This window comes from Dermochelys coriacea, chromosome 1, assembly GCF_009764565.3.
Source record: "Dermochelys coriacea isolate rDerCor1 chromosome 1, rDerCor1.pri.v4, whole genome shotgun sequence".
Classification (NCBI taxonomy): domain Eukaryota; kingdom Metazoa; phylum Chordata; order Testudines; family Dermochelyidae; genus Dermochelys; species Dermochelys coriacea.
In genome coordinates this window covers 200,747,961-200,770,591 of record NC_050068.2, presented here as the reverse complement: position 1 = coordinate 200,770,591, position 22,631 = coordinate 200,747,961, and the positions used below count along the sequence as shown (strand labels likewise).

The following is a 22,631-nucleotide window of genomic DNA, read 5'->3' as shown; positions in this document are numbered from 1 at the left end:
CTTTCACGGGGACTTTGCCCCCCAATATAGCCAGGATCTTTGCACCCAGCTATTCTATCGGGACGCCAGCCCCTAACAAGCACCCTCTCTCCTCTTCAGAGTGAAGCCACTTACTCTGCTTGGACCAGGCTCTCCACAGACATAAGGGGATGAAGGCCACGATGATGAGGACGATAGAGCCCAGCACTACCCCTACGATCAGGTAGGGCAGATCACTGGAGCGGGCCACCATGGCACCAGTCCCCAGCCCGCTGTGCCCACCACTAAGCGCTGGATGCTGCTGTGGGGGCACCGTTGAGGGCGGAAGGCGCCCAGGCAGCCCAAGAGACTTGCGAGCTGCAACAGAAAGACAGGGAGTTAGAAGCGGACATGTCACCCAAGACAACAGGCAGCTAAAGGGGGGCTGCACATACTGTGTATGATTCACAGAACCACCGGCTCTCTAGGTCCACGTGGCTTGGTGGGTAGAGCCCTTCCTTACTGATCGTTATAATAATCATATTACATGGAAATGTAGCTGCTGCTGCTGGGATAGAACAGGGCAGCCATTTACCATCACCCCAAAACACTACCCAGCAGCTCAGGACAGGAAGCGAAGGGGACTCCTGTGTTCAGTAAGAGCTGCAGGGGAATTTTAAGGGAGGCAGAGGTAATTATCACTTTCCTGCTCTGCAGAGAGGTCTCCCAGGGCTCAGCCCTTGGTCTCCTTCTCTTCTCCCACGACACCCTTTCCCTCAGCAACCTCATCCACTTACATGGCTTCAACTGCTAAGTGTGAAGATGAGTCACACAGCTACCTTTCCACTCCTGAGCTGCTTCCCTCCATCCAATCCTGCAGCTCAGCCTGTCTCTTCTGACAATTCCTCCTCCATGTCTCACCAGCAACTCAAAGCTAATATAGCCAACAGTGAAGCTGGACTTTCCCCCTGAACCCTCTCCACTCCCCATGTTCTGTGTCACTCACCACCACCAGCCTCTCTGCACTCGGCTCCACAATCGGGGCATTATCTTTGGCTCCTCCCCTCTCACATCCAAGCTGCATTCAAATCCTGCCATTTTCTGCACACCAGCCATTTAAAAGGCCAGCCCCTTTCCTCTAACCTGACAGCAAAATCTCTTCCAGGCCTCGATCATCTCCCAGCTTCATCACTGCAGCCTCCTCCCTGGCACCTATATTGCCCCTCTCCAGCCCCTCCAAAACGAGCCCCTAAATTCTGCTTCCTCAGACATGGCACACAAGAGCCACCTCTTGGACTCTCTCCATTGGCCCTGCTTTCTCCACTGCACCTAGGTGCAACCCTCTTGTCCTCACATTGCACATCCTACACAACTCCTCTCTGTTTGGCCAGTCTTTCCTCTCACCGTGTGCCAGCCCTACCACCGACACCAGCCTAGCTGCCTGATTGATCAGCTTTCTCTGTGCATGGTGCCCCCTCTCGCTACTCTGTTCTCTTGAGCCTCTACCCTCCCCACAATGAAGATCCTCCTGAAAGCTGAAGGCTTCCTCCACAGGGCCCACGCCAAGTGAGTTAGTTTGCTCTGACCAGAAGTCGTGCTGTTATTCTCCTGACCGCTTCCTAGCCCCCCTAAACCCCTGCTTGTTTGTTTCATTCACCTCTTACATCTCGCCGTTAACCCAGATTAGGGGTGGGGACTGTCTCTTCCTGGCATGTGTGTACAGTGCCCAGCCCAATGGGGCAGAACCCACTGAACTGTGCACAGACCTAATACCAGCGTGATGGCATCACTGCAAACCCTGCCCTTCCTCATTTCCGCCCCTTATCTTTAATCCAGACTGTTGGCTCCTCTGGGCCAGGCGTCGAATCACCCCCATGCTTTGCGAAAAGAGAATGAGGGGGCAGCAGGCGGCTGCCGACCCACCCAGAGGTGCCGGATACCTTTGGTTTCGCAGATCATCACGTTGCTGAACTCGCTCTCGCCGCCCTCGTTGAAGCACTGCATTTTAATGTCGTAGGAGGTCTCTGGCTGCAGGTGGCTGATGGAGTGCCAGTATCGGTCCCCTGAGGGGTGGGGGGAACGAACACACGGCTCCGTTAGCTCCCTGCCCCGGAACTCAAGCGAAGCCTCACTGCCTTTGCCCAAAGGCCACTGGCAAATTCGGACTCACTAATCCTGTCTCTGCACCCCAGCAAGGGCAAAGGGGTACGCCAGACACAGGCTTCCCATTGCCACCTCGCCTTGTCGCGCTGGACAGAGCCTCAGCTGAGCTATGCCTGGGCAGACATGGCTCCTAGGCATCGCGATAGCTGCTCCTTCTTGCCAACAGACGTTCTCAATGGAGAAACCACTCAGCACACGGCAGCTGGAGCCAGTCGCACTGCGCCTCTTACCTTCCACCATGTCCTTCTTGTAATCGCTGTCATTGTCGCTGTCAGTGGGGCGATAGTAGATGTAAAAGCCATGGATGGGGGTGTTGTTGTTGCTGGCTGGGATGTACTGCAGAGATGAAGGGGAAGGCAATGTTTAGAGGTGTCCATGCTGATCAAACCACTTCTCGCCGGAGAGGAGCCGCAGAGATGTTACCATCTCCCCATGCTGCCCTTGAATAGGGGCTTCTCTAGGAGGCCTAAGAGAGCCTGCTATTGTATCCCAACCTGCTGCCCTTCCGTGGGGGCCTGGGTAACAGCTGGGATGCCATCAGATTTGCCAGGAACAGCAGACCCACCCCCCAGTCCCAACAGTGATGCGCCTGGCCATGGCCTTTGTTTTTACCCTACTAAGGCTCAGATGTCCTGTACAAGCTGCATCGTGTAATGATCCAGTGGTCACATGCCACATACAGGAGAGAGACACAGAGCGACCGACCTCTCCTCCTCACCCCACTGGCTGACAGCACAGCCACTAGCCATCAGCTCCTTCTGGCTTTCCCCAAGATATTTCATCACAGAGCTGGGTGAGACCTCACCTTCCTTGCTCTCATCCAGCCCCCTTCAGATATGATTCTCCATGTTTAAAGGAAAAGCAGCCCACAGTGGAAACGCTGCCAAGAAGCCCCCATGGGGATTTGTGGCCAGAAGATGCTGGCTGGGAAGTGGGGAAAGCATCTCTATGGCTCACCCTGGGCTAGTGGAAGCCCTTAGATCTGTGCAGGTAGGAAAGGAGGATGCCATCCTCGGCCCTTGTTAATTCATGCATATCGATTAATAAATAACGGCCCTTTCGACAGCATCCATGAGCCTGAAGGATCCCACCCAAAATTGAGAAGAAGCCACCTCTGGGGCAGAGCGTAGAGGCTGTTTAGCAGCACCCAGCAATGCCACCCAATAGATGAGCACAGGAAGTGAAGATGAACAGTGTATCCCATTGAAACAGCAGGGAAATTTAAGGAGGCATTAATCAATCAAACAGGAATTAGGCTAGAGAAGCAAGCTTACCAACCCCACTTCCGCGAATCTATTGAGCAAAATGGTCATGGCCCCAGCATCACATCCCCCCTGGAGGACCGCATGTCTAGGTGCACATCCCCTAGCACCATGCGGGTTACTGCGTCGGTACTGGTACCGAGGAAGAAGAGTATTCTAATGCATCGCCAGCAGGACTTCCTAGATGACTGGAGTTTCCCCACCCAAGTACTGAGGACGCCTAGCCTGCTGTAGTTGGTGAGATCTGATAGCCACCTGAGATGTTAACTTCTAAGCCACCCAATCAGTGCCCATCCCTCCCTCCCTGCAGACACAGATTCCCTCCCTCACCATCCACTTCAGCATGATGGTGGTCTCGTTGATGGCATCGGTGAAGGTGATGTAAGGCCCGGTGACGGGGCGCTCGTACACTCTGTTACTGTATCCCGACACAACATATGGCTTAGATGCAGTGCTGGGGTCGCTCTCCCCAAGTATGTTCAGTGCTCGGACGCGGAACTTATAGGAGGTGCCTAGGTGGGAAAGATGGGTTGGAAACAATGGCATTAAGAGAGGATTGGTGCCTCCTGCAAGCCCAATAGCCAGCATGGCACCTAAAAGAGGAAAGCGGTGTCTGTCTCTCTCTCTCTCTTCCAGTCAGCTCAGCCCCACACCACCCTACTGGATGGCACGGAGAGATGTTGCGAAGAAGGGGCTCCCAGCCCTTGACATCAAAGAAACTAATGGCCTGAGTTTAATTGTGTCCCAGACCAAGGCCACTTTTTCTCTCCAGGAAGCTGTCTGGATGGTCCACAGGCCACAGTTGTGAAATTCCACCACCTTGACAGGAAACAGCTGGGAGAAGACCATCCCCCTCCCATCTCAAAGAAGCCCAGACCCGCTTCGATCTCTGCATGCCAGCAGCAGGATTCAGGGCAACATTTGAAGAGTTCCCCACGTGTCCAAAGAAAGGACTGGGAAGACTTTCTCCAGGAAGTCTTGAAGGTGCTCAAACGCCACAGCACTGAGCATGGCGTAATAGATGGGAACCACCGTATCGGAGCAGGACAATTTGTCATGTCCCACAGAAAGACCGGGGAGAGGAGCACATATCCTACCTTTCTCCAGGCCTGTGATTTCCACTGAGAGCCGAGAGGGGGGGATGTCGCTGGTGGCCAGCACCCAGTCTCCTAACTTTTTCAGTTTCTTGTACTCCACTCGGAAAGACTGGATGGGGAACCCTCCATTCCCGCGGGGGATCCAGGTCACGTAGACAGAAGTCTCCGACGCTGTGGAGATGGTAGGACGGTCTGGTGCCTCGGGAGCTGTGAGGAGCAGGGTAGACCATGAAACGCCTCTCTCTCTGCCTCTCCTTCTCTAAAGCAAATTTAGGGTGAATCAGAGGTACCAGTTTGATTGACCCCCTCTCTTTCCCTCATCCTTGTGCTACCAATCCCAATCTACTCCTACTCCCTGCTGCTCCCCGAAAACTCAGTGAGTTCCTTCTACCTTCTGCTTGCAACTCCCTCATGTACTGCTCCACCACTTCCAACAAAGCCACTGATAAGGGCTCAGCTGGCTCTGAGCACACTCAACCTGTGGACGCAGCTAAGAATTTCTCTCTTTCATGTCAGGAAAGAGCACCTTTCAGTCAATGGCTCCCACCCAGGAGAAGGACCATCTCAGCGTCAAGCAAATGTGTGTAGTCCAGGTGGGGCAGAGGTCTTGTACACCTGTGAGCCTAGAGAGGGAAACGGGCTGTGTGTTGGGGAGAAGGGTGTGTGCATGTGTCAGGATAGATATAGAGAAGAGAGTTTGATTGACGGGGTATGCAGAGGCACTGAGTGATAAGAAAGATGGTAGAGACAGATACAGCAACTGATTGAGAGAGAGAGAGAGAAAGTGAAATGAGACAACAGAGAAACATGGAAAAATTATACATGATGGGAAAAAAAGTTTGAGGGAAAACCATCAAAATAGTGGGCGGAAAAGATGGGCGGATATGCAGGACATGGAAAGAAAACAGGAGTGAAGGAAGGGGAACGAGAAGAAGAATGAATACAAAGGGGAAAACAGACAATTAAGAGAGAACTTCATAGGAAGGGTAACGGCCCCAATAAACAATACCCATGTCAAACATGGGATGGGACATGATGAACAGGACAAGCTGGGCTGGGTTCATATTGATGTTCCCTGTCTGCAACAAAATGCCAAGGCCCAGCCCTGCACAAAACCATCCCTAGAGTTGGCATTAAACATCCCCCTGTTAGCAGGCTCAGTTGAGAGGCCAAGAACCTCACAGGCTACAAAGCCGGTACTCCCTGCTTGTCCTTGGAAGGGGTCCCTCCAGGGCATTGTGGAATGTGGAAAATGTATGTGATCCCTTCACCATGTTGCACTGGTTCTGTGACTTGTAGTCTCCCTGGCTGGGAATACTACACCCTTCACAAGCATGAAATTCAGTTAAAGAGCAGGGTAGATGTCCGATGGTCTCCTTGGGGATCGGAAAAGGGAACAAATGTGCAGTTCTGTGGGTGACACACATGCTCTATGCTTGACTAGTAATGAGCAAAAAAATCCCCATAAACTAAGCTTAATGTTACCCATGGACTGACTCTGATCCCGATGTAGCCTGGCCTTGGATCCCCACAACACTTGTGGCACTCCCCCCTCCCCACTCAGGCAGGGCCTTACGGGAGAGGCGGCTGTTGTCCAATTGGTTGCTGCTCTGAGTGCTAGTGCCTGGGTCGTCCCTTTGGATCTGCTGCTCTTTACTGGCGACAATGTCGGGTTTTGGTCGTCGGCCTAGCCAAGAGAGAAATGACGTCAGAGAAGATGAGGCGTGATGGACGGTTATCCACTGGTGTTTATTTCCCATTGGAAATTCGCAGCCACTACATGGGAATAGTAGCACTTTTCACTTACAGAACCCAAGGATTTCACAGCATTGATAAGGTCCTACTTGTATTGAGGGATGATTGTCAAATAATTGTGGCTGAGTTGCAAGGCAAGGCATGGAAAATCACAGAAAAGTGATAACGGACCTTCGTTAATTGTGGTAACTTGGAAAAGCTAGAAAAGACCTATTTGTTTAAGATAAATTTGCTGGAACAGTATAAACACTCAATTATGATGTTATGCCTGCTAGTTTTTTATTTTTTTTTTAAATAACCAGACACTTTGCTGCAATTATATTACGGACATTAATGTGTAGGGCTGACAGCCCGAGCCCCATCCGCTATCAGCTCGAATAAATGGGGTTCTACTGTACTAATGGGGAAATGTGTATGTTGCAAACATCAAAATGTATGCAAAATTGTGGACTGTGCAAAGTAAGCTAATTACAATCAAAACTGCAGTGGAAGCCTAATATTGCGGGACCTGCAATTTCTGCAATATCGCAAATGAAGTAGGGCCTTAAGCATTGATGAACAGGCTGTAGGCCCAGAGGTGTTGTGAAGCCCAAGTGATTCTTTACAAATGTTCAGCTACATTTTTTGCCTTTTAAAAACATTTTTAAATTCTTCCTGAAAAATCCATCACCATTTCCCACACTAGCTGAACCTCAGAAGTTGGTAACCATTGGTAGAGAGATGCCTACCTGGGCCACAGAGAGGGGAACTGACTTTGCTGAGGTCACCCAGCCAGTGACTGGCAGAAGTAGGAATGGAACCCAGGAATCCTGATTTCGCCCATCCTGTCCTGTCAGCACACCGTCTACCACCCTGCCTATTTTCTCCTGTAATGGGCAGTGACTCTGAATGTGGGGGCAGCTGCCTTTCCACCTGACAGGCACTGAACCAAAACACAGCACGTGGCTAAAAGTCACCTGCAGGGTACAAGGTAGAGAGGCTAACTCCAGAATGGTGCCTGCTATCAAGGGCTGGGAGATGGGACCTCAGGGAGTTAAACCAAAGCATCTAGGGAAAGATTTGACCTTTACCAGTCCTGAAGGTCACCATGGCCGTCTGTCCCTCCCCTGCACAGTTATAAGCTGCCATCTCCACCTCATACAAGCTGCCAGGATCCAGTCTGCTCAGAGTCAGGCGGTGCTGAGTCGCAGGGATGTCCCTGACCGTCCAGTTGGCTGAAGAGTTCATAATCTGCTGAAGAACAAAGAACAAGCACAGAGATCACTGGCCTGGCCGGGGGAGGGTGCGGGAGGGAGAGGGGAAGAGGGATGCTGGCTTTGGTTTACTTTTAGGATGAACTTGAACATTTGGCTAAAACTTGCAATGAAGCATGGAAAGTTTGAAAAAAAGTTTGTCTCACTTGTCTCTCCCAGCCATTGTTTGGCTTTCTGTAAAGGAGTGCGATTTTCCAGCCCAATTTTGCAAAGCCCAGAGGTTCAAATATGTCTAGGATAAGCCTCCAAGTCTCAGGATGCTCTTCTGACCCTACCACAGCTTATCCACCCTCTAGTCCAGGAGATCTCAACCTTTCCAGACTACTATACCCCTTACAGGAGTCTAATTTGTCTTGCGTATCCCCAAGTTTCACCTCACTCAAAAACTACTTGATTAAAAATAAAAAAAAAAAAGTGTCACAACACTGTTACTGAGAAATTGCTTACTTCCTCATTTTGTCTGTATGAAATTTGAGTTGGTATTGACTTCACTAGTGCTTTTTAGGTAGCCTGTTGTAAAACTAGGCACATATCTAGATGAGCTGATGTACCTCCTGGAAGACCTCTGTGTATGCCCTGGGGTACACATCCCCCTGGTTGAGAACCACTGCTCTAGTCTCACCCCACCTTAATAGATGCTGCAGGGTATTTAGCTGTGTAATGGTTATGCATTTCTGTCCCAAGTACTGCATGTTTAAATCTCCAAGGACTCTTCTGTCTACCATTTTGTGTTCAATTCAGCAAGCTGTCAGACCGCACCTCTGTGTGCGCGCGCACACACACACACACACACTGTGCTCTCTCACTTTTGTTCTTTCTCCTTTTGATGTTTCACTTAAGATAAAACAACGGTCATTCTGATTAGAAGGGCTGGTTGCTCTGTGTGTCTGGACAAACATAACCAGTGCCATTTATATTTGCTGTGGGAAGGTTCCCACTGAAACACAAAGGATACAATTTCCAAAAGTGCCTAAGTGAATTAGGAGCCTAGGTCCCATTTACTTTCTCTGAGATTTAGGCTCCTAAGTGCCTACATCACTTTTCAAAGTAGGATTTTACCCACAATCATGTTCCCTGCTGTGCAAGTTGCCTAGATTTTCTTTTTGGCTGATCTGCCCCTGCAGGCTAGAGTGCATAGCTATCAGTTTGCAGATGGCAATCCATTCTGTTTAGTGTCAACAAGCCATTACCCAATGGCCATCAGCCTTCAGATACCAAATATCAGGGTGTAGCTCTTTACATCTGTTACTCAGTCATCAAGAAATTCAGGGAAAATCAAATACCATGCAATAATTTCCCCTTACAGTGTGTGAAATGCTGAGTACCCCCTGTTAGCTAGGCACATAATGAGTAACAATTACAGTCCTTGGACCCTTAAAATGACCTGTCCTGCTAGTGCAGGAAGGGAGTGCCCATTAACAAGGACTCGGTGTTATACAATGCAATACCCTCAGCAGGAGAAGTGGGATTTTAAATCCACCTCCCAGTGCTGCATACACTGTAGCTGATGGCCTCTCTGATGCATCAACAAGGAAGAGAACATCAGAGAGCTGGGTCAGCTCCAGTGATACAAAACAAAACTGTCTGCACAAGGAGATTTTAAGGCTGGGCTTTGTCAAATGAAATTCAATGGGAGTTGGGTGCCTAACTCCCTTAGGCTTCTTGGAAACACCCAGCCAATGGCTAAGGAGAGACATTCTCACACTGCCTAGAACATGGCAAAGAGAGTCAGTGCTATTTAAAGCTATATTGCATTACATGAGTTTATGTGACCCTCTAGTTTAACACTGAACGGAGGAGACATGTAGGAACAAGGGGGCAGAGTTAAGGTTGTGGCCTGATCTCTGGTATTTCCTGACTTTTGAGAACTTAACCATGCAACCTTAATATTTGTTCAACATAGCGTACTTCATGGAATATGCAGCATATGGTCATGGCCTCCAAAGGGTTTTTTAACACTGCTTCATCTTTCAGTGTAATTGAACAGACAGGTCTAGATGCCGCATACGAGAGAGAGAATGGGGTCTTTCTCTTTTCCTTCCTCCCAACCAAAAAAGGGGAACCTGCAACTGCAAGGATAATATTGTGCAGGCAAGCAGGTGGGACACTTCAGTGACCGTGTATGGAGAGGAGCAGTAGCAGTGCAGGCAATGTGATGAAACGGAAATGCCAAGCCTCTGCAATGTAATTTATCTTCCCTGAGCGTTTGACACTGATGGATTAACGTCTACCCTGTTTTATTTTTATTACAAAGTCTGTGGTAATGCGAAGCCAGGGAGAGGTCCCTCAGGACTATTACATTCAAGAAAGCAGGAGCTGCGGGGGGGTGTAAAGAAGAATATTAAAAACAGAGATAAATGATGGGGTAGGAGCTGACTTCCCTTAAGCTGTAGAACAGTAGAGTAGTTGCTCCCGTGTCTATAGAGTGGAGAAACGTGGGTGGATATAAATCGCATACTGTTTGTAAAAGTCTCTGTATCATTAATAGCAGCTGAAGTTAGCACAACAGAAAGAACCTTTACAATCTTATTTGCTTTTCACAATTTGTGCTGTTTATTTCCTTTTTTGCACTTCCTTCAGCTGACTGGTCAGTTTCACTCTCATACCATAAGGGGCCTGATTTCAAAGGCACTCAGCACACACAATTCCAGTTGAAGTCAATGGGAACTGCAAGTATTCAGAATGGCTGAGAATCAGATCCTAGGTTAGTGCCGCTCTGACGTATATGGATTTCCAACATAGTAGATCTTGTGCTCTCTCTCTCTCATATACACAATTTTTTAAAATTGAAATAACTCCTCCCATGCACCACCACATACACACAAATATTTCTCAAAAAGAAAAGGAGTACCGGTGGCACCTTAGAGACCGGTACTCCTTTTCTTTTTGCGAATACAGACTAACACGGCTGCTACTCTGAAACAAATATTTCTATTCATATTAGTTTTAATTTAATCTGGATCTTTATAAAACCTAATTCTAAACATCCCTTGTGTTGGCAGTCATAGAAATGACAGCAAAGTAAGGGTTAATGGGGCTCATCCCCATATGTAGAGACCTAAGAGGCACAAGGAAGAGTCTCCAACTGAGAATTTGGACTACACTGAAAATGTGTTAGTGCAGACTGCAGTGACCCTTGGCAACCTTCTCTGCCCTAATGACCTTCCAGGTAAAGCACTGAAAAAACAAACAAAACAAGAACAAACTACAGCCCATAAGCTAAGATCACATGCAGAATTGGTTTCATTCCATGATATGCTATTTGGGGGCTGCATCTTGCCCTTGCAGATGGAAAGACTCAATGATCCAGTAGTTTTATCTCCTTTCTCTCTTAGATCTTATGCCGAAATCTCACGTCTTTATTTTAAATGGCTGTTTAAAGAGACATGGTTAAAGCCCCAAGCCCCAGATTTCAGCTTTGTTTAGGAAAAAGCAAGGATGTTCTCAGGGGTTATAAAGTCTTATACTAGAAATGGTTTCATGAAATTAAGCATTTTCTGGGAAAATAGACACATTTTAAATATATATGTAATTGAAATTCTGAATTCCTCCAAATACATCAGAATTGGAGCGTCTTAGAACCTGAAATCTATATTGGTTTTCTGTCTGCGATGAAGGAAATTCAACAAGTAAATGACTAGCAGCCGTAAATTACAAAACAATACCCCCAACATTCTAACTTATTAAAACTAGCAAGGAATTTTTTGATTAAAAAAAGGGGGGGGGGGGAGAATTTTTATCTTGACAGTATCCCAACATTTCCAAGTGGCTGCCGGATTTTGGGCTCTGCAGTTTTTGACACCTCCCCCCAAAAATGAAGCACCTTAGCCCAGTGGGCACTATCGAAATTTATGGCCCAGAGTTAAACTCACACAAACATAAGGAACATGTATATTTGCATTTTGAACAGGAGTTGTGTTTCAGGATGAAAATTTGAGGTTCATCATTCTGAATATTAATTAACACTTATAACCTGATGTGTTAAAACAACATTCCAGGGTGCAAGCGGTGGAAATTTTTCTCTGGCCTATCCGTCTGAAAGTCCCAGCAATGATTCACACCAGGAGGAGCATCATGAGTGATTTGTTTGGTCAAAGACATTTTGTGATGTTACAAGGGGTTAATCCCTGAAACAAAGCAAGGATAGTTACCAGAGCAATAACAGCTCACTCCACACCACCAAGTAGGTAGTGTACTCACCATCTTGTCATGTATTGGCTTTCAGGAGAAAGCTTAGAAAAACAGGTAGTTTGGGACTTTCCCTGAAGATTTAGGATTATTAGGACAGCTACCGTACCTGTCAGCATAGCAATCCTGCACATCAGGTCCCAGCCTTGCTATTTGTTGGAAAACACCATTTAGTTAGTGGGGGAATGGGGTGGATGCATTTACCATTGTTGGGCTTTGCAAATGAAAAGGAACTGTAATTTTGTTGCCTGCATTCTGTACCTTTAAATTATTATTTATTGTTTATGTTACCATAGCACCAAGGAGTGGCAGAGGAGTGCTTTCTGGCTTTGCAGTCGGTTGTCATTGGGTGATTTGGCCCAGACACAGGACATTACGGAGCGAGTCAATGTGCGCTCTTCCCTAGAGACTTAGTTTCAGAAACCTAGGACATCCCAGCAACAAAAGCAGGAAGAAACCAAATGTTGCAGCTAAGGCGCATCTGATTGCAAGGGTGAGTGACTGTCCCCATGGGGTGAGTGGGTGCACTTGGAATGCACTGTTAGGTAACTGCTCAGCGCAGTCACAAATTCACCTACAGAACGTCAGCGATGGAAACACGGAAGCAGCATGCGTGGGGGTACCTTGCGATGCTTCACAGTGTAGTAAAGGATGGGGGCCCTGCCGTCATGTCGTGGTCTCCACACCAGCTCGTAGCAGTCCGTCTTGGACGTCCTGGGAGAACTGAGAATGATGGGAGCCTCGGCCGGAGACACCGGCCCTCTGTTAGTCACGCACTGGAGAGATGCTTCCAGTGCAGTAGGCTTAGGCCTTTGCAGCATGGCTTTCTCCTTCAGAGCCTTGTCGCTGGACGGCGGCGTGGGGGACTGAGCTGAGCCTGACCTGGAGTCTCGCCATGGCTTCATAGTTGTTCCTGAAATATGAATTGGGGGTGGAGGGAGTGGGGACAGACAGAACAAATGCCATTTTATATCACCAGTAAATGCAGAGATAGTAAGAAGCTACCTCAATCCTACTGCTAGCCCTGGTGCCATGAACCTTAGAGGAACCATAGCCAAGCTTCTCAAGAGCTGTTAGGCTGCTGCATCCATTTCACTCTGTCTGAACGACGTTCTCCATCACATATATCTATAACATACCCGTCCATCTCTCCCACAATAACAATGGGGCACATGGATACCGGGGCTGATTGCAGAGAGGGCAGCTTTCTATAGCTCTGTAGTACCTCTTACCACATATAGGCCCGGTGAGGCCCCACACCTTCCTGTGATGATAAAACTCGGAGACAAGTGGCACTTGTTGTAACATAGCCAGCTCCTACCAGGAGACATGGAGATCCTAGGGTGAGGAGCCAGCTGGGGGTGCCCTAGCAATTTGGAGGTAAGCTACTAGAAGAGCAGGACAGCTGAAACACAAGCAGGAAAGAAAGGAGGTATCAGCCCTTTCATACTCCAGTGACTTATTTGTACGTTAGTCCCTTGAATTAAAGCACCGATGTCTGTGGAAAGGTAACTTGTGAACTCTACTGAAGACTCACCAGGCTGGGCAGTCCTCAGGTGCACCATGGCTTGTGCACTGCCAACTTCATTCTCTGCCACGCACTGATATATCCCATCATCCTCAGGCCCCACACTCATCACTCGCAGAGCCTTATGGGACAGCCGGAACCGGTGGTTGGAGGAGAGAGGCACGGCATTGCGCAGCCACATGACTGAGGGCTGGGGGTTCCCTCGCACCTCACAGGTGAACTTTGCACTCTGACCCCAGGGGATGATCTGCTGGGACAGCTCCATGGTGACCTCGGGAGGTTCTGTTGAGCAAAAACCATGAAACAACAACTTGCTTTAGCTCTAGCAGACAGCACAGCACTACCATGACTGGTCATTCACTTCAAGTAGAGAGGGGTTGGAAAACTAAGCCTCAACCAAGAAAAGTCCTCCTCCTTGATGGGGTCCCCCAGGGATCCACCCTGTCACCCCTCCTCTCCAGTCTCCACAGGAGACCACTCAGCGAGGTGGGGAGATGCCACATGTCCAGTGTCAATAGTATGTCAATGAGACACAGCTGTGTATCCCATTTTTCCCCAGTGCCACTACAAGGATGTCCTAATGCCTACAGGAGACCAGCGCTTGGATGAAATACAGCTGGCTCAAACCAAACCTGTTCAAGTCCCAGCTAATGCCTGTTAGGCTATAGATATTCAGGCCTGTCTGTAAAAGCCTATACTTTAAGAATTTAGGTATATGTTTATCATTTAGCTAGTAATAGAGGTATACAAGAAAGAACCTGTGTAAGGGCCTTCTCTCACTGTGACAGTCTGAGGCCCTGTTCTTAGGTTAAGACCTTTGGCTAAGCAACAGAGGCTGGGAAGCGACCGGTCACATCCTCACATTCCAAACTAGTCAATATGGGGCTGTTAGGAAGATGATCCGATCTATCACCTCCAGAGAAAGGGAAGAGCCTAGAAGATGTAAAAGGAAATTTAGTTTGATAGTTTTCTGTCTGGTAAGAACTCACTTATTAATAGTCACAATTGGGAAACCCTTATGTCTTTATAGATGTAGTTGTGAAATCCTTACTTCTGTATTGTTTTGTATTATAGTTCCCACTTTGCTATTGTTTATTTGCATGGTCTCTGTCTGGTTCTGTGATTGTCTCTGTCTGCTGTATAATTAATTTTGCTGGGTGTACACTAATTAAGGTGATGGGATACAATTGGCTAGCTAATCATGTTACAATATGTTAGGATTGGTTAGGTAAATTTCTTAATCATAGAATATCAGGGTTGGAAGGGACCTCAGGAGATCATCTAGTCCAACCCCCTGCTCAAAGCAGGCACAATCCCCAATTTTTGCCCCAGATCCCTAAATGGCCCCCTCAAGGATTGAACTCACAACCCTAGGTTTATTTCAGTAGAATGATTGGTTAAGGTATAGCTAAGAATATTACTATATCAATTAGGGGCAAACAGGAAGTAAGTTGGGATTCAAAATAAGAAAAAAGGAACTTGGATTTAAGCTTGCTGGAAGTTCACCCCAATAATCATTGAATTGTTTGCACCTTCAAACATCGGACTTGGCTGCTCTCTGTTCATGCAAGAAGGACCAGGGAAGTGGGAGAGTGGTGGGGCAGATATTTCTCCCTGAAACAGGTGCTGGGAGAAAGCTCAGACTCTGTCTGGGGAGATGGGAGGAAAGCTGCAGCAGTACTCACCAAACACCTGAACGTTATAGAATATGAACACGGCTCCAGCCTCGCCCACCCCATTGTCAGCCATGCAGCTGTAGGTGCCAGAGTCTTCCTCACTGGTGGCGTCGATCAGTAGGTTGCTGAGCAGGAAGCGGGTCTTGTTGTAGCCAGAAATACTGGAGCCGTTCTTGGCCCAGGTGACCCGGGGAGGCGGGATCCCGCTAGCCACACATTCCAGTATGAGGCTTTGACCTTTGGTGACGATGATGGTCTGAGCCTCCGGGGGGTAGATTATCCGCGCCGCCTCTGCTGTGGAGCCTGGTGAGGTGGGAGAAGAAAAAGAATCAGACACTGCAGCTCCTACAAATGGGAACAGTGCCTTGTACAAAGCACTGACCTGGGGCAGCGGCACCCCAAGAATGCTTGCTTCCTCCAGACAATAGGACAGATGGACACACCATACAGGCTGAGAAACTTGGTAGTTCTTACGGGACCAATGTGCAGAGGACCCAGTCAAGCAGTGGAGTTCAGAGCCTTGCTCCCAGGTCTACATGCTCCTCAGAGGGTGTAACAATTCCACAGGGCAGCCACATGCGCATGCATGTGCAGCACAGAGAACAGACCTCTCGACCTTCTACCGTGAAAACTACAGCCTCCCACCATCTGCTGCAAGGGAAGTTTTCCAGGAGCGAATACTGGTAGTCCGTACATAAAGCTACAATAATAGAACATGGGGGCTGCACAAGTAAACACTCAACAGTCAAGAGGTGCCAAAGATAACGTCGCACATGCAAAGAGGGATGGGTTGGAGGCCAGGAACCCAAAACGTTTAAAGGGAGGCATCTTACGTCGCACACGGAGTCTGTCACTGGAGACAGAGGTTTTCACTTCCTGAGTCACGGGGTTGTAGGCAGCACATTTGTACGTTCCTTCATCCTCCTGGCTGGCATTGACTATCTGAAGGTTCCCAGATGGCATGATCAGGTAGTTGTCTGTAAGGGAAAAGGAGAAAGGACCTTTCTCTGTGAGGAGCTATTCTACCAGCCAGATAACATCTCAGGAGTAGGTTTCAAACGTGCCTGGGCAAAGGAAAGGGAGAAGGTAGGCAAAGAGGAGGGAAAGAGAGCTGGATACATCAACATCACAGGCAGGGTTCTCCTGGAAATAAGCTGATTCAGTCTCAGAATTGGGATAAGGAGAGAATTGATTTGGGTAGGAGGGAGATGAATGGACCTTCTGGTGAAGTTAAATGGTCACAAGTACAAATGGGCTTAAGTGGCAACATTCAGACCTGGATTTCAAAACTTCCCAAGAGTTCATAGGGGTTCAGAGCCGGGGCTTTGGTTCTAACCCATCTTTAGTCACATGGGCGAATAATTAATTTTAACAAAATTAAACTTAGGATTTATTCAACTCATGCCCCCTCCTTTTTCTGTTTGCAAATTGTTGTTGAGCATGGCTCCCGCAGGCACAGCTGCCTGGGGTCATCAGAGAGACTAGGCATCAGCTCAGAAAGGAGCAGCTGTGGGGGAGACATACATCAGGCAGTGGGCAGAGAGGGCTTATTCTCTGCAAGACTGGAGAACTAGAGGGAAGGGTAAAGGCAGAGCCAGTGGATATGGAGATGTGACAGAGCTTGGTGGGACAGAAGTACTGGGTAGCAAAGAGAGAAGAGGGACCCTTCCCTCCCTGAATGCAGCTCACCTCTGGAGGCCTCCAGCCACTCCTGTTTCACACTGTAGCGCACCTGGGCTTTGGGGTGGCTTTCAGGCAGGTCACATGCAATCACAGCGGTGTTTCCTTCATCCACTTCAATCACATGCTGGCCATCAAATTTGAAGTCTTTGATCTCTGTTAAGAGGACAGTAACAGTAAGTTAGCACTGGAGTGGGAAATTCAGGAGTTAATGGAAAGTAGTAAAAAAAACCAAAAACCAACCAACCAAACAAACAAAACCAATAACCTGAGGTATATTCAGTATGTAAACTTGTAATTCAGCTAGATTCCAAAGATGGACTAAAGCACACAATGGGGAACAAGACAATGCATATAGTTAATACTGGGACCTTCTATCCTAGAACTTCAAAGAGCTTTACAAATATTGATTCGGCTTCCTGACACCCCCATGGAGCAGGTCTTCCATGTCCATACAAATTAGGTTGGCTGGGCGGGATAGCTCAGTGGTTTGAGCATTGGCCTGCTAAACCCAGGGTTGCGAGTTCAATCCTTGAGGGGGCCATTTAGGGATCTGGGGCAAAAATTGTGGATTGGTCCTGCTTTGAGCAGGGGGTTGGACTAGATGACCTCCTGAGGTCTCTTCCAACTCTGATATTCTATGAATGCACAAAGCTAGTCACGCTCTGGATCTTGTTTTTGGTGTGAAGAGTATCATCTTCCTGTTGTCTGACCTTTACCACCTCAGGTTTGGAGTCAGGACCCAGATTAGTGCATCTTGGCAATGGATGGTACTGAAGGGGTGCCCTCAGTGATGAGGGGAACTGGGCTGGTGTCAGAACGCCGCTCCTTTCTATCATCTACTGGCTCCAAAAAGGGCTCATCAAGAAACTTTGCAAATAAACTGCTCCTGGGTTGTGTATGAACATGAGAAATCCCAGCCCTAAAAGGTAACTTACTGAGCAACTGAAAATTGAGATTTGAAAGGTAAGTGCCATTTCAAACATAACTGTAGCCCTGCTGCCCAAAAGCTACCACAAAGATTGTGAGCCGAGCCTGTGCGGACAGGGTTCAAAGGCTGGGTAATACAGAAGAGAGGATTACATCATCATGACCCTTTGACTTCACCTGAACACCTCAAATACGGTTAGAAAATGACATCCCCTTCTCATAAGTGGAGGGGACGGTCTTGAACTAGAAAATGTGGGGGCTATGAGGATTAATTCATTAATGTCTGTGAGGTGTTTTGAGATCCTCTGATGGAAGGTGCTGGAAATGGGTAAAAATATTTGCTGCCCGGATCTTCCTCCTCTGGATTCAGTTCTACCTCTAATTATGCATTCACTACTCCTACTGACTTCACTAGGAACTTGCTGGGGTGCATCTGAGGGAAGAATTGTACAACTGTGAAAGACTCAAGTTGGGTTCTGGGTTCTCTCTCATCTCACATGTCCTCAGTGACATTGCCATCTCTGGACAGCTGGTGTGCACCAAAGCGGGGGTGGGAGTGGGCAGAGCTTTCTTAGCTGACACCAGGGAAAGGCAAAGAGCAGGATCAAGTGTGAAGGTTACTATGGACAATGCTTTGTGGATCTAAACTAACTATTCAGCCTCTGGATAATATGGTGATGAATGCTATGCATCCTCTCATGCTATACATCCCAAACAGATGGATTAGACCAGTGACTCTCAGCCTTTCCAGATTTCTGTGTCCCTTTCAGGAGTCTGATTTGTCTTGGGTACCCCCATGTTTCATCTCACTTAAAAACTACTTGCTTACAAAATCAGACATAAAAATACAAAAGCATCACAGCACATTGTTACTGAGAAATTGCTTATGTTCTCATTTTTACCATATAGTTATAAATCAATTAGAATATAAATATTGTACTCACATTTCAGTGTATAGTATATAGAACAGTGTAAACAAGTCATTGTCTGTATTAAATTTTAGTTTATACTGTCTTTGCTAGAGCTTTTTATGTAGCCTATTATAAAACTAGGCAAATATCTGGATAAGTTGATGTACCCCCTTGGAAGACCTCTACGTACCCCTGATTGAGAACCACTGGTTTAGACAGATGAGAGCATAGGAGTAGATAGATAGATTCAAGAGATTTAGAAGGCAAACTTTGGAGGTAGAGGGGGAAAAAAGATCTTATTTCAACTCGCAGACTTGAAAGATTTGATCTGGAAGCAAATGGAGAAGAATTAATATGGAACAGGAAGGAAAAAGTCCTTTTCAGAGTCCACTTTTGTGACCACAACCACCTCTTCAAACTCTTTGATTGCCTGAATACTAAGCATCTCCGTGCAGGGAATTCTTGCACGAGTCAAATGCTCGACAGCCACAGGCTGGCTTACCACTAGATTATTATTGTTTCCTAAGGTTCCCCCATCCCCAGTTTGTTTGGGGAGATGTTGGAGGGGATGGGGGGGTCACAGAAAAAACAGAATGAAATTGGTCTCTACATGCAACTATTCACATAAAAATCAAAATCAGTTTTAAAGATACCGGAGAAGGAGAAAGGCTCTCAAGACTGGCTAAGAACCGGATTTTGGCCAAGTTCCTTCGTCTGCTGAACCAGTTACCCACACCATGCCCTGAACATACACCACATTCCTGGGGGCTAAAAAAACTCAACAGAGGATGCCTTTAAGAGAGAATGAGAGTACCAGACCAAGAGGAATAGATCAGGTTTCAAAAGGGAAGGCATTTGACGTGACACCTGCCTGCTGGTACATTTGAGAAATCCATTAGGAGAGAATGTTTTGACAGAGCTATTCAGGCCCCCCTTCCCGCCCCACCCGCCAGTACAGTCCTCCACCTTCCTTCTCCCCTGCTGTCTACATTCTTCCAGCTGCACTTCTCAACCAGCTCCACATGAGGCAAAGAGTTAGAGGCCATAATGGAAACATTGCAATGACTCTCTGCTAGTCTTTATGAGCTGACTGACCCCTTCTCATCAGAACCTGCTCCTCCACCACCCTGCACAGCTGACCCTTCCTGGAAAAGCTCAGTGACCTCAGAGACACACCAGCTGGGCCATTGCCTCACCATGGAAATGTCTCTGTAACAAGACATTAGGACTCAGATGAACTCAGTATGAACCATCTACACTTTGCTCCCATTGGGGGTGGGGATGGAAAGCAGGAAAGTATCTCTCTCTCTCTATTTTTTAATACTACTCAGAAGACTTAGAGCAGATACCAAGGTGAAATGGCCTGAGTCAGGTAGCGCTTCAGGTCTATGCCAGCCACTCAGAAGCTGAGAGCAGCAATGCAGCTGAGTCTAAGACAATTCCAGTCCCAGATTGGTAGTGGCAGGATTGTCAAACCCACATCATCAAAGACTAGAAGATAAACAAAAGTAAACCGAGGAGACCTATTTCCAAACCCATTCCTAGTGGGTATGCTCCTGTAAGCCTATATGTGCACTACAACACAGTAGCATTGAGAGCCAGTGCATCTCAACTCACTTATAGGGCAGGGAGATGCATCTACTATAGTCCTTAAAGCAATTTGGAAACCAATCTGTTTGAAAGTGCTTTAAACAAAGTGCTAGCTACCCTGGTTCCTGGTAACAGTTTGACCAGACAGTGTGGATGAAATCAATCCATGCTCTGACCAACTGCAAGTAAACTAGAACATGGCTCTTCTAGCAAACATTTGCAAGTGTTTCCCGAGTCCTGCAAGCCCAGCTCACAAGAATGTTAAAAAGAGATGAACATTTATTTCAGGAATTTGGTTGCAGCACCTGCTGTGGGGTGATGCCACGTCTTTGCATTGGGACACTAGGTCAAGCAGGTAATGGCACTGTGTTTTGAGGACCCTGCATCTTGAGCACCTTGCAGCAATATGCTATGACATTGCAACAATACTTAAAGTTGCATCTTCCATAGCATGACCTAGCATTGACACACTTCTTCAGAGTGGCATGACCCTGCACTGAAATGAGACCACATTGCCTCTTCAAAGCATTATGTAACAGCAACACAGTATGACCTACACCACCACGACTTTGTGCAGCACTGTGCCATTATCACAAACAATTATTTTCTTCCTTGGAACCAATACAAATCCAAGGCCCGCACAGCCTCAGCAGCTCAGAGAGCAGGGATCAGAAGAGCTCGTGGATCGCAGACTACACATGACCTTCCCTTGGCAGACCGGGAGAGTAGAAAAATGTGTTTTCATTCTCTGGGATTTATACCAGCTCTCCAACAGCAAAGACAACTCTGGCTCCAAGGTTCTCCCACCCACAGTCCTGGAAAAGTGACATGAAATGTCTCAAAACAGACTTTCTGATTAAAGCAAGATTCTTCTTAATTTTAAATAAAAACCAGCTCCCTTGGCAATGTACTGAAAAACCCTCCCAAACGTATTAGTTGTCAGGCGTGTTGTTTGGAGACGGTTCTAGTGCCCAGATTCGAGAAGCAGGGAGGGAGAAGGTTGAAAAGACAAGGAGAGGTTTAGTAATGTCATAACAATGATTTGTAGCGAATGTGCTCAAGACTTCAAGAATTTCTTGGCATCATTCAATTAAAAATAATAAAAAGCAGGAATAAGAGTGAACTTCAGAAACGTGATTAATCCTTTAGGACAAGTGGAGAAGGGGAGCCATGTTTCCACTGAGTATTAAAGCCAGATGAAGGTTAACTCTTAACATGCAGCTCATTCTGTTCCTCTGATAATGAATGTTACCCTGGGGGAGGGGAAGGGTGCTGGGTGTTTTCTCCTCTGACATTTGATCAAGGGATTAAACTGGAAGAGACACAAACAGAAGGGGGTGGAGAAAAGGAGAGAAGCAGAAGTCTGCCTATCCATATCACACATACTTCTCTGATCATCAAAATATAAACGAGCATCAGGAAAATTAACGTGCACCCTGGTGGTCTGAATTAATCACGGCCAAATTACGATCTCTGAGCCAAGGCCCAGGCTCCAGCAGTGCTGCCAGGGGTTTATATGAACACAGAGACCCAGAAGAGCGGAGAGGCCTAGGAGCCAGTGAGCTTGGAGAAAGAAAGAGACCAACACCTCAGATGCAGAGCAGCTCACCAGTGAACATAGTTCTTTAGGACATGGAAAATAACAACGAGATTCCTGCAATTAGAGACAGCGTTTCAGACACTGAGCTGAGTGTATAGAGGGGAAGGATGGTCCTGAGGTTAACACCTAGATCTCAGAGTTGGGACTCCTGGGGTTTATGGTTGCTTGTGCCACCCACTCAGTATGCAGCCTTCAATGAGTCGCTTTGCTTTTCTATGCTTTATTTGCCCTCATCTATAAAGCAGGGATAATATCTCGCTGCCGCACAGGAGGGTGCAAAGCCAAAGGCCGGTGAGATGGGCAAGTAGGACACTGCACCCCATATTCTTCAGTGATATTATGATGATATGATTAGGGCATAATGATGATGCATTTTGTACAAGACAGGTCATGTGAGGTGTCATTGGAAAAGTTATGAGTTGCTGACTAGGATTATCCTGTTTGTATGCATGTATCATTTTTGTATCTAAAGTTAGGAATATTGACTATATCTCTGTATTTCAATCGTTCTTACTCTGGGTGACGCCCACAGCTAGCCTTTCTAGTACAACAATGAAGAAGGGCGGGGATGCACGACTCTATGATCTTACACTGTACAAATCCCTGTGCAGTGCAGACAGTATAATTCTGGCTTTATACTTCAGAGGGGGTGCATGCCTGGGGAGCTGAGAGTTAACTTGGCTGTAGCCCTTCCATTATTGATTCATGCAGTGGCTGGTTAGAGAGCCTGCATGTAACTGCAGCTGGGTGTGTCCCTACCTGGGTGAATGCTGTGGAAGTGTACGACCAGGAGCGGGTCTGCAGCTTGTCACAGCAGCACAGTGAGAGATGGAGCCCAAGCTGGTGGGTCAGAGAGCTCAGTGGTACCCCAGTTCTAGGTGGCACCCCAGGGGGAGGACCTGTCATAGGATGGTCTTGAGGTTAACACATAGATCTCAGAGTTGGGGCTCCTGGGGTTTATGGTTGCTTGTGCTACCCACTCGGTACGTGGCCTTCAATGAGTTGCTTTGCTTTTCTGTGCTTCATTTTCCCCCAGCTGT

General features: G+C 47.4%; 1 protein-coding gene across 8 annotated transcripts in view; it reads right to left on the bottom strand.

Annotated features, from left to right (window-relative positions):
* BOC (BOC cell adhesion associated, oncogene regulated) overlaps positions 1-22,631 on the bottom strand; it is an 82,413-nt gene that overhangs the window by 5,059 nt on the left and 54,723 nt on the right. For 5 of the 8 annotated variants that reach the window (XM_043511932.1, XM_043511938.1, XM_043511946.1 and 2 more), the window contains 12 exons: positions 16,570-16,716; positions 15,714-15,857; positions 14,890-15,183; positions 13,214-13,486; positions 12,300-12,589; positions 7,300-7,468; positions 6,057-6,167; positions 4,481-4,687; positions 3,714-3,895; positions 2,352-2,457; positions 1,899-2,021; positions 115-336 (listed from right to left, as the gene is read on the bottom strand). In XM_043511932.1, coding sequence (XP_043367867.1) covers positions 115-336; positions 1,899-2,021; positions 2,352-2,457; positions 3,714-3,895; positions 4,481-4,687; positions 6,057-6,167; positions 7,300-7,468; positions 12,300-12,589; positions 13,214-13,486; positions 14,890-15,183; positions 15,714-15,857; positions 16,570-16,716 — 2,268 coding nt within the window. The remainder of the gene's footprint in view (positions 1-114; positions 337-1,898; positions 2,022-2,351; positions 2,458-3,713; positions 3,896-4,480; positions 4,688-6,056; positions 6,168-7,299; positions 7,469-12,299; positions 12,590-13,213; positions 13,487-14,889; positions 15,184-15,713; positions 15,858-16,569; positions 16,717-22,631) is intronic. The other 3 variants (XM_038412869.1, XM_038412878.2, XM_043511914.1) reach the window with 3 other exon arrangements.